General features: G+C 41.8%; 1 protein-coding gene across 2 annotated transcripts in view; it reads right to left on the bottom strand.

Moving 5' to 3' along the window:
* SCAF4 (SR-related CTD associated factor 4) overlaps positions 1 to 11517 on the bottom strand; it is a 59188-nt gene extending 47671 nt beyond the window's left edge. For both annotated transcript variants that reach the window (XM_068973020.1, XM_068973102.1), the window contains exon 1: positions 11091 to 11517. In XM_068973020.1, the coding sequence (XP_068829121.1) occupies positions 11091 to 11120 (30 nt within the window). In that variant the 5' untranslated portion in view covers positions 11121 to 11517. The remainder of the gene's footprint in view (positions 1 to 11090) is intronic.
* Positions 11518 to 12463: the final 946 nt, after the last annotated feature.

Below are 12463 nucleotides of genomic sequence, written 5' to 3'. Positions count from 1 at the left end.
TGCTTTTATTGTGCCTCACTAAGTAAACTTTGTGTTTACCCAAAGCTGGCTATCAAACATTTTAATGAATTAAACAGCTCCTTCCAGACTAACTGAACAAATAAAAACTGGTTCCAGGATACAAAATCATTTGATTAGAAGAAAAACACTATCCTATACATTGTACGTTTTATCCATATCTACTTTTTTCCCCACAGAGTTGTAATGACTAGATCTACAAACAAGCATGGGATTAAAACTGAAAAGGTTAACATTTATAAAATCCCCAATTAAAAATTTTAATTGTGAATATAAATTAGCAAATGAAATATAACATCTGAAAAGCATATCTTAAGTTCACAACACTGACTGCATCTACTGCATTACTGTAGATGACTTAAAAACTTCCAAACTTCATCCTTCTTAAACTCTGGCAAATCCTTCCACAAATATACATTACAGTGCCCTTGCTACTTTGAGTCAAATATACAAAAGTTGTTTGGGAAGCTCTCTCCCTTCATGAACAAGACAATAGTCAAAGATGAGCTGCTCAAAAAACTTCAGAGCAGTACTGTGGGGCTGTGGATTGGACTCAAGCAGCCTCTTAACAGTTCTCGGTCAAATAACACCATCCCTTCCAGCTTCCTTACCTCTAAAATAGAAAGGTATATATAAGAAATATATAGAATATATAAAATAGAAAGAAAGGTATATATAAGAACCCATATGCTAGTATCTAGTTGGGAATAAGCAAATGCAAGATTCATTTACTGTCCTTCCCTTGAACTGTCTCTGCTGGATTACTTCTTAAAATAGCATGTAAAAACTAAAGATATCCTTTCAACAAACTTATGATTCAGGATCAACAAAACAACTTGCAGAGCCAGTCAGCAGCTAATAGATATTGTTTTCGATCTGATAATCAAATCAAGCAATCAAATAATGAAAATGGTGTTAAAACATAACTTTTCTGTGTTATTTTTAAAAGAGCTCTGAGATACAATTCATATACCTTAAAACTCACCTCTTTAAAGTGTACATCTCAGTGGTTTTTGCTATATTCAGAGTTACAACCATCAACACTATGTAATTTTAGAATTATTTTCATTATACCTCAAAGAAATCCCATACCCACTAGCAGTCATCCCCATTCCTTCTCCATCCCCTCATGAATAACCTACTTTCTCTCTATACAGATTTGCCCATTTTGGACTACTTCATATATTAAAACAAAACCCCCAACTTTATAAAATATGCTCTTACATTAGTCAACAATGTTTAAGGTCTTCATAAAGATTTGAACATATCTCCAACTGAACCCCAAACTTGGCTGTCCTTGATAAAGTGACTTATCAGCAACTTGTAAATACAGTGGACCAGGTAATATGGTCACATGGTTATTTAAAGAATACTTTATGCTTTCTGAAAACTTAAAAGGGTATTACCATAAATTTCCCTATTACAGGCTTTCTATAGGGTATTCTAATTCTACATCAGCTAAGACTAAACTCTGACAAAAGAAGGATTAAAGTGGAGTATTCACAATAAAGGGCATAAAGATATACAGGGGATACTGCACAAGATTTATAGACTATAGCATTAGATAATTACTGCTCTCCAGAGTAGTAACACACCTAGAGTTGAACAATGGGAGAAGTCCACCCAGGAGCAGGCAAAAAGTGGGTGAATTGTCTGACTTACAAAATAAGAAAACTGTTTGAAAACTGTTCTATCATCAGCAAATACTAGCAATTCTAAATGATATCAGGGACAAAATATTCCTTTCCCTAAAATATTTGGTTGACTGAGATTCTTGTTTTTCAGGATAGCCTGTAGTCTCCTCAGGCTCATTTTGTATCTCCAATTCTGCAGTTCCTAAGTGTATATATTCAAATGTTTAAACAGTACATTTAACGTATGATAGCTGCTTGCAGTTCTTCATTCCTGATATATCTTTTTTTGTGTGGTATAAATATTTATAAACAGCAGAGTGAGTCTTAAAGAAAACACAAAGCTTGATGATCCATGAACAAAAATATGGAGAATGCCATTACATATAATTTTAAAGAGGTTCATCAATTACAAAAGAGACCTACATAGCAACTGTGGGTGAAAATATTTTAGTGAAAATTTTTTGACTGATAGGACATTTGGAAGTCACTAGTTGTTTGTTGTTTAGCAGAGAAGTCATATCCGACTCTTTGCGACCCCATGGGCTAAAGCCTGCTAGGCTCCTCTGTCCGTGGGATTTCCCAGGCAAGATACTGGAATGGGTTACCATTTCCTTCTTCAGGGGATCATCCTGACCCAGGGATCGAACACATGTCTCCTGCACTGGCAGATGGATTCATTACCACTGAGTCGCCAGGCAGTCACTAGAATCGATGTCAAAAAAGACATGGGTAGTATTTTGATTTCCAGAATTTATTGTGAAGTGAGCTTTTCTTAAATTTCTGCCAAAGGTAACTTTATGTTTAAGATTTCCCAACTATTGTGTATCTGCTGCTACACATACAACCTTTAGTAAATAGAACTAATGAAAAGTGTTCTTCAACCACTTACAGGTGGAGATAACACTGGTAAATCTGACTATAATTGTCTACTGAACTCAAATACTGTAAAGATCAACACTGACAATCATTTGACAAATATGCAGAAGTTAAGACTTAAAAGAACCTGAATATTATTACTCATTACTGTGATAGCAGTATGTAGGTAAGATTTTCTACATATAACAGAAAGAAGTATTAATGAAATTTTAAAACATTAATCAATTATTTCTTTGTTGTAATATTTACTTGTAAGTGACATGAAGTTCAAATTTCTTTCTTGGCTAATTTCATGATTATATTTGAAAATAATTGTTGTAAAAGAGGAATGAAGCTAAAAAAAAAGAAGACAGATGTTCTCAGGATGTCAAATATGTTAGGTATGCTACTGTCTACAATCTCCTCCACATGACCCACTTGGATTTATACCAAAAATCATGAATTATCCAAACACCAATTATAACTTTTAAGGGGTACCTGTATAGCCCTCCACTTTTCAAGAGCCCTGGTATTTCCCCCATCCCATCTGAACCTTGGCTTCTAATTCTTAAATCCCCTTCAGAGTTTCACTGGATTTCTTGCTGAATTCACTACTAACTTATACAATGCTTTCTCAATATTATCAAAGTTTCTATAAATACCTCTGGCCTCACAAGCACCAGTAAAGAGTCCTAATACAATAAAATGTTAATTGATAAACCATGCAAATATTGAAAAGGATGAAGGTGACTGAAGCATAATAAATTTTAATACCTTTTCAGCAATCAATCTTCTAGTTCGCAAAAAAAAAATCACAAACAGTACATTGTTAATTACACTTAATATTAACACAGAAATGTTGACATGTCTCTTTTAGAATAAGCTCACAACGGAACTTGGTAAAACTTAACCAAATTTAACTATTATCAACTCTACTGAAACTTCAATTGTTAATAGCTGCTTATCCTATACACTACCTAATAACATAGTACAGCTTGTTTTTAGCTTATTGTTAAAAAGTTGTATGGTGTTGCTCTGAAAAGATTCTGCACATTATCTCAACAAACGTTATCACAAACTTCTAAAGGTTGATCATTTACCTAACAATGTTTTCCCTATGTTATCAAAGTATATTTGAAATGAGTTTTAAACACATGCAGATTATCTACAGAAAAATTACCTGTCATACAACTAAAAAAAAAAAAAAATCAAAAAATGGGCAAAAGACTTAAATAGATGTTTCTTCCGAAGAAGATAAACAGATGGCTAACTGGCATATGGAAAGATGCTTAACATCGCTAATGATCAGAGAAATGCAAATAAAAACTATTACAATGAGGTATCACCTCACATCATTCTGAATGGCCATCATCAGAGTCTACAAATAATAAGTACTGAAAAAGGTTTTGAGAAAAGGGAACCCTCTTATATACTGTTGGTGGGAATGCAAATTGGTGCAGCCACTATGGAAAACAGTATATGGAGGTTCCTTAAAATACAAAAATAGAACTACCACATGATTCAGCAATTCTATTCCTGGGTATGTATCTAGGAAGAAAAACCACCCCTCTAATTTGAAAAGATACATGCACCCCAATGTTCCACCGCAGCACTAAGTGCCCACCAACAGATGACTGGCTTAAAAACATGTGGTAAATATACACAATGGATCTTTGCTGTTGTTCAGTCACCCAGTTGTGTCTGACTCTTTCTGTAATGGAACATTACATGGACATAAAAACTGAAATATTGTCATTGACAACAATGTGGATGAATCTAGAGTGCGCTTAGTGAAATAATAGAAAAGTATGGATATCACATCTATGTAATCTAAAAAATACTAAGGAATTTATATACAAAACAGAAACAGACTCATAGAAAACAAACTTATGGTTAACAGAAAAGGAGCTGGAGAGGGGAAGGGACAATTGATACTGCAAGATACAAGGTATCTCTGTAATAACATAATAATATGGCACCCACTCCAGTACTCTTGCCTGGAAAATCCTATGAACGAACGAGCCTGGTAGGCTGCAGTCCATGGGGTCGCTAAGAGTCGGATACGACTGAGCGATTTCCCTCTCACTTTTCACTTTCAAAAATTGGACAAGGAAATGGCAACCCACTCCAGTGTTCTTGCCTGGAGAATCCCAGAGTCGGGGGAGCCTGGTGGGCTGCCGTCTATGGGGTTGCACAGAGTCAGACACGACTGAAGTGACTTAGCACCAGTAGCAATGGAATAGAATTTGAAAAAAAAGAAAAGCCTGGAATCACTATGCTGTACACCTGAAACTAACACAATATTGTTAATCAACTATACACCTGCAACGCAGGAGACCCCAGTTAGACTCCTGGGTCAAGAAGTTCCACTGGAAGGGATAGGCTAACCACCCCAGTATTCTTCGGCTTTCCTGGTAGCTCAGATGGTAAAGAATCCGCCCATAATGCAGGAGACGTGGGTTCGATCCCTGGGTTGGGAAAATCCCCTGGAGGAGGGCTTGGCAACACACTCCAGTATTCTTGCCTGGAGAACCCCCATGGACAGAGGAGCCTGGTGGGCTACAGTCCTTGCGGTCGAAAAGAGCTGGACGCGACTGAGCACATAAAAAACAAAAACAAAACACTCCCACAAAAACCAACGGCCATCTTGTCTGCGAATTCTGTTCCACAAGATTTACAAGCCAACTTTTCCATTATTCCAATTATTCTCTGAATCAGTTCCTTATCATATGTCCACGTATTTTTTTCTTCTGAAACAAAATTCTAAACAAAATGATAGACTAGGGAGTGGGATGTTTTCAACAAGAACATCAGTGATAAATTCTGCTACAGAAAGCTCTGAAGAGCCAGCTTTATTCCATAATAAAGCCAGACTTCTACTATTGTCAGAGATAAGCAAATCTCTGCAAGTCAAGAGGAACAAAATTACAACTAACTTTTAATATTCCAACCCCTGTTATAAATAGCATAACACAGTCAGATGAGTCATGAGAAACCTCAAAATTTACTTCTGTTGCCCTGGTCCGATACGTCTCTTCCATACAGTTAAGAACCTTGTTTCAAATCTTTGTCCACTTCTTTAGACAGACCTCTCAGAGAACAAGGGAATGATCAAAAATAACCAGATTAACATTACAGGTTAAAAAAAAAAAAGTTAACAAGGTACTGTCATCATATGATCTAAAGTCTAGAAGATAATCATAGCAGTAATCAAGAGGTGAAATACAGAACAGTTTATACAGAACAATTTCCCTTGGGACTAGAAAGGGTGACAAGCTCCCTAATGAGATGTGAACTCAATTCTTCTTCAGAGTAACATGGTTCAAGACTGACAACCTAAGTGGTTAAGGGCAGTAATGTCAACTCATACGTTAAAAGTACTCATAAAGTTTAATTTGTCTGATTTTAAAGATAAACAAAAGGGACTTCCTTAGTGGTCCAGTGGTGAAGATTCTGTGCTCTCACTGCAGGGGGCCCAGCTTCAATCCCTTGTCAGGGAACCAGATCTCACATAATGCAACTAAGAATTCACAAGCTGAAACTAAAAGATCCCATTTGTCAGTAAAACCAGGAGCAGCCCCCAAAATAAATAAAAGTACTCGTTTTCTTCCTGCACTTTAAAGTATCATTATATGCATACCATCTCTATATTGTAGTTCTTAAAAAGTAACTCTAGAAAGGAGGGGGGTGGTCAGGGGTGTCTGACTTCCTTTCAGTGGTCTGTGAGGTAAAAACTGTTTTCATATTAATGCTAAGACATTCCTTATCCTTAATCTCACAAGTATACAGTGAAGTTTTCCAAAGGCTACTTGACTTGTGTAACAGCTGGAAAGTGAATGAAGTATCTACAAGAATTCAAGTTTTATTAAACCTAAGTTTAAATGAAATCTGCAAACAGGAAAAACCATGTCATTCTTCTCACTAGGTATTTTTTGTCTTGGAAATATTATTTTTCATTAGAAATGTTACTTACGATAACATGTAACAAGTTTATTATTTTTAATAAATCTGTTTATTGGTCTGAATTTCTCATACAGTAAATATCAAGATATAACCCATAGATACAGAAAGTCTCTGTAGTCCTTAACTTCTAGAGCTTGAAGGAGTCAAAATCCAAAGTTTGAGAACAGTTGTCCGAGAGAAACTCTTACACAGAGACATGTCTGAGAAAGTTCATTGATTGCAGTGTCTGTCAGTAACAAATGAGAAACAAACGTTCATCAACTGGGGAACCAGATAAAATTCGGTTTATTCAAATAATAAAATATTACACAATGATTAGAACAAACTATACAGTTCTTAATATACAGCATTAGTAATTTTTACACACAAAACATCAGGGAATATGTATCAAAACAGATTTTATACACACACACACACAGAGTTTAGGGACCACAGAGATTGATACTAAATTCATTACCTGATTGCTTCTGACTCGGGGATCAGTGCGGGGTGGGGGGGTAGAGGGGTGGGAAAGGGAGGAACGGAAGACATAATATTTCATTTTAAAATTAAAAACACCTAATAACAACTGTCAATTTTTGTTATATCCTCTGCACTTTTTTGTACTTTAATTAAAGATCTTACAATCACAGATGCTGCAAAAAAAAAAGTGAGGATGAGGGAAGAGTTATTCTTTTTGATTTAGAGAAGACTGATTAAAGGCTAAAAATGCAATCAATGGATTTAAAAATTCCAATCTATAACCTTTATCCATGTAACAAACCTTCATAATAAGGAGTATATAAATATAGAACACAATTAAGTGATCACTGATTTTTAAACTCATCTTTCCATTCTTTACAACACTTAATAGTGTCTTGCCATGAAAGTTCTCTCAAAAGGTCTTTAACCTTATCTTTATCTTCCTCTTTTTCTGTATCACAGATACATACTATTACCTATGCTTCCAATCCGTCCCCTTCCTTTTATCCACAATTTTGTTCTAAAATAACCAATCCCTCTAGCCACTTGAACTATGCTTTTTTGCACATCCCCTCCCTCAACATGCTCTAGTATCTACGCCCATCTAATAAAGACCAGGGCTTGAACACCACTTACTTAGGTTAAGACCTTATATATACACTATATATATACAAACATATCAAAAGGCTAGCACCAGTGTCTACTACATTGTCAATTGCTCCTTCTTACCTTCATCGTTGAAGAGACTTTTCCCCAGAACACCTTACAACCAAACTTCTAAAACAATAAATCCCAAAACACCCAGCTACTTTATATTTGCTACCTCTTATCCGTATCTCTCCCATCACCATTCAATCTTAAACTATAGATCCCATATGCTCAAAAAATTTTGTGGCCTTTGTATTACTTAACCTATGACCATTCCCTTGGTATTATATAAAATATTATTTTCAGGCAGTAATTAAGATGGGACCATCTGTATTTAAACCTCAGCTCTGCCATGAACTAGCAGTATGCCCCTGGGTGAATTACTATTTGATTTCTTTGAAATCGAAAATCAGCTTTCTCATCTATAAGTGGATGTCTACGCAAGGTTGAAGGAGTATTAACTTCAATATGTACATACAAAGCACCTCATATGCTATAGATGCTTATTATTAATTCATTTTGTCTCCCCCTCTCAATTTTCTCTAGGGCAATCTGAGAGTGACTCTTTGATGTCTTCCTGCATCTCTTTGTTGCTTCCAAGTTTGAGTCCAATATGATCAACTGCTGGCCAAGTTTCCACATGACTGTTTCAAACATAAACTGTTCAAAATCAAACATATTTCCCCCTCCACTAAATATACTTTTGAAGACTGCTTGATGTGTCACCCCTCTCCCAGAGCTTAGATGTCCAGGGCAAAAGGTGCTTATAAATCTACCAGATGTCAAATCCACAGATTCTTCAGGTCCACATCCTTCTCCTCCTCTCTATTCCCTTTATAGATACGCCAAGTTCAGATTCTAGTTTCTCCTCCCACCTCAGTCCCCAACCTGCCATGTTTCCCCAAACCTCTGCCTTCTACAATACACACTATAAATCAAGCAGTATTTTGACTGTATTACTCCCCTACCTAAAACCTTCAATTTATCCACAGACTGGGAAAAAAAGAAAAAGGAATTCAAACACATTAGACAGACTTGAAACTTGTCAGTCCCCAAACTACCTTAACCACGCTTTCAGTAGCCTCAGGAGTCAAACTACTGTTCCTTATTTCACACCAATGTTGCCTTTGAATTACTTTTCCTACACCTTCGGAAATTCTGAGACTGACACTCTCTTCTCCCAAGTCTAATGCCCCATGGCCATCCCACAGTACTTTAAAAGGACCCCAAAGGAAATTGTTCCAGCATACATTAAAGTTACTTGTCTAAGTTTTGTGTCCTCTATTAGTTTAGGCTCCTAGCGGGCAGAGATCCTTAGTAGCAGTGCCATCCTAATTAGGACACAGCTTTACAGCTAGGCAGGCCCTCAAATATTTGTAAAATGAAGATTTGGGAGATTTAAGGTTACAAGGAACTAATCACTAACATTTTATGAATGGGGAGAATTAACTGAGAAGCACTACATCAAGCAGGGACACGGAGATGGATTTTGAAGTCAGACTAATTTCTCCAGAACAAAGTTTTGGGGGAAGAAAGTTTGGCAGAAAAGAGCTGGAATTGGTAACATACACCTAACATAATCCAGTTAATAAAGATTAGGAACGGAAATAAAACTTATTTAAAGAGGAAAACAATCGATGATAGGAAAATTCTTACTTTGTACATTTTAAAAGATTAAAATGCCATTTTCCTTTTTCAAGAAGACACTATCATTCCTAATCTTGGTTTTCAAAGTAAAAACTACTGATCACATTTTCCCAGAATTAACGTGATACTGTATTTAATAACGTGCTTAATGTCCATAATGCCTCAATCATAATTTAATAATTCTGGTCTTAAGAATATGTTAAAACCCCCCCTTTTTGTTCATTGAAAACATCCAGAAAGTTTTCATCTTGAGAAAGAAATGTACCTATCTTTTAAAACATTGTGTCACTTGTATGAGTTATGTACCTATCTTTTAAAACATTGTGTCATTTGTATAAGTTCTCATTCATTCAACAAGTTTTTTCCAAGCATGTGCTATGAGGAAGCAAAGGACAGAAACTCTCCACCCTCATGAAGCCAACATTCCAGTATATTTTGCCTTCAGGAAACAAAGTCAACTTCCAATCCTGAAATCTTTGGAGCATTATCACAAACTTCCTAGCCATCAAAAAAAAAAAAAAAAAAATCAGGAAATACTATTTCATCATTTTGAAAATAGGCAATACAGAACTTTAAAAGACACTGTCCAACTTTCTGTATCCATCAGTTAAAGACAAATCATTTCTAGGATAACTGACAAGGCAATGAACGGTCCTAACTGCAGTGTTACTGGAGGCGCTACAAAGTGAAAGTTACTGCACCCTAATTGTTACAAGTGAAACTACAAAATCACGTTGTGCAGGGTGCACCAAGTTATCAACGTGGTCCCAAGGCATCTAGCACTGCTACATGTGTTTTTTTCAGTGTGGGTTGATCGGCGGTATTTGGAAAAGGAAGATAATCCAACTCAACATAGCCAATTGTTTCCATTTTGTAGGTACGTTTGATATCAATGGTCAAGACCCCTTCCCCTGAAACGGATTCTGAAAAACAGAATCTATGGACTCGACGCTTCAAAAACAGCACCTGGAAGGTTTTGAGATAAAACCAGAGAGCTTTAGGGCGGCAGGCAGCTTTGTTCCCGGTTTTGGGAGGTTTTTCACATGTAAATGTTCCCAAAGAAGGGAGCCAAGGATTAACCAACCGCGAGGAGGGTGCGAGGGTGGGAAGACTGGAGGCCAAAGCCGGCTTTCTAGCGGTCTAAGGCGGAGCAAATGCTGTCCTCTCCCATTCAACTTTTTAGGTGTCACGTTGGGGCCACGGAGCCCGTAACAGGGCTGAGTTCACGACTCGGGAGGGTATAGAGCCCCGTCTATTAACTCATTTCCCAAGTGCAGGAATCCCGAAGGGAGGGGGGATGAACACCCTCACCAACTCCTCCCCGACCCGAGATCAGAGTCCAGCAGCCGGCGCGCCGCGAAGCCCGAGCAACAGGAGAAGCCCAGGCCACCGCTCTGTCGGCCCCGCGACTGGCAGATGCTCCGGGCTCCCCCACCCCCCCCCCACCCAGGCCCGCCCGCGTTTCTTTCTTAGCCCCTTGCGGGCTCCCGGCACCGCGAAGCCAATAACGGGAGCAGAGGGCGAGAGCGCCCAGACCTGAAAGGGGGGGTGGGGGTGGGGGGCGAAGTTAAAGGCACCGGCGGCCGTCGCTGGGCTGGACGAGGCCGGAAGGGGGCGAGAGGGGGCAGCCTGAGGTCGCCGCCCGGGGGTGGGCGGTGGGGGAGGGGTGTGGGGGTCGGCGCCCGGGCCGCCGCGACCTCCCCGGGCCACACAGGCCCGCTCCGCGCAGGCCCGCCGCCCCGGAACCGGGGCAGGAAGCGTCCCCACCCCGACCTAAGCTTTAAACCTCAGGCGGCGGGAGAAACGACGGCCCGGCTCCCCCTGGAAGGGCCCCGGCACCCCCTTGTCCCGATCACCCCTCACCTCTTGGTTAAAGGCGTTGACGGCGTCCATGTTCGCGCTGCGGCGGCGGCGGCGGCTGCTCCGGGCCCGCCGGTCACATAAGACCTCGCGCCGCGGCGGAGAGGAGCTGGGGAACCGGCCGGGCCTTGAGGGGTCGGCGAACGCCAACGAGCGGGGGAGCCGGAGGCCGGGCAGGAAGAGGCTGCGGCCGAGGCGGCGGGGCAGGCGGCTGAGGCTGAGGAGGCTGAGGGGTGGCGGGCCCCCTCTCAGTCCCGTTCGGAGGATGAGGAAAAAGAGGCGGCGGCGGCAGCGCTGGGCTCCAACATGTCCGTTCGGTGGCGGCGGCTGCGCTCTGCGTCTCGCTGACACGGCCCCCCGCGCCCTCACGCACTGGCCCACACTGGCCCGACCGGCAAGCGGGCGGGCCTCTCCTCTGCCTCTCGCCAGCGGGATGGCGGCAGCGACCCGAGTCCACGCCGCGCGGGGCACACTGGGACGGCTCCGGCCTCCCAGCGCTTCCTGTGCCCGGCTCCCGCCCCGCCCCGCCCCGCCCACGCCGGCCACGCCCCCGCGCCCGCCCCGCCCCGCGCGCGTGCGCGCGCCGCCCGCCCAGCCGCTGGCGCGTGACGCCGGAACGCCGAGCCCTTTCCCGCCTGCTGCCGCCTCAGCCCGGGGAGACCGCCAGGCACTTACACCGGGTCCCCGCGAGGGGCGCTGGAGAGTGCGGGGAAATCTCAGGGCCGGGAAGCTGGCACGGAGAAGGCTCGCGGATACGCGCGCCCCTACCGGACGCGGCGCTGCCCGGTGCGTTTTTGTGTGCCATCCTGCCCAGGCAGGCCCCGCACCCGTCGGGGGACTCGGAGCCGCTTACCCTCTGCCGCCTGGAACAAAGGGCTCACGATTTTTTTTTTTTTTCAACCTCAGCCCGCTAGGCGTGCATTTGCGGGCTCCCCGCGCAGCCTCTGCTGATGCCGTCCCGTCTGCCCTGATGGTGCGGGTTAAATCTGCTCAAGCTGAAGCCCCGAGGACATGCAGGCCCTGGACGTCCACGCAGGCCTAAAGGGAGCCCTGTACTGCCGGCCGCGGGAGGAGTGGATTCGCTTACAACCGCGTTGTTTCCTTGTCGGTGGCCACACTGTTCTGATTCACTTCCCTCGCAACCTTACTGTCAGCCGGCGCCGTGCTGGGTTCTGGGAATACGGAAATTAAAGGATAATTTCTCTTTCCGCAGACAGCTCGTTTTAGTGGGAGAGGACAGGCAAATGAACAGGTAATAACGATGGCATGGTAAGTGTTAGGGCAGGGACCCTGGGGAACAAAGATACTCGTCTGACTGGAAGTCCAGGAAGGCTTCTTAGAGGAAGTGGCATCTTCCTGTATCTGGAAGAAGCGGC

This window comes from Capricornis sumatraensis, chromosome 1 (genome assembly GCF_032405125.1).
Source record: "Capricornis sumatraensis isolate serow.1 chromosome 1, serow.2, whole genome shotgun sequence".
NCBI lineage: Eukaryota > Metazoa > Chordata > Mammalia > Artiodactyla > Bovidae > Capricornis > Capricornis sumatraensis.
This window is presented reverse-complemented; position numbering and strand designations above follow the sequence as displayed.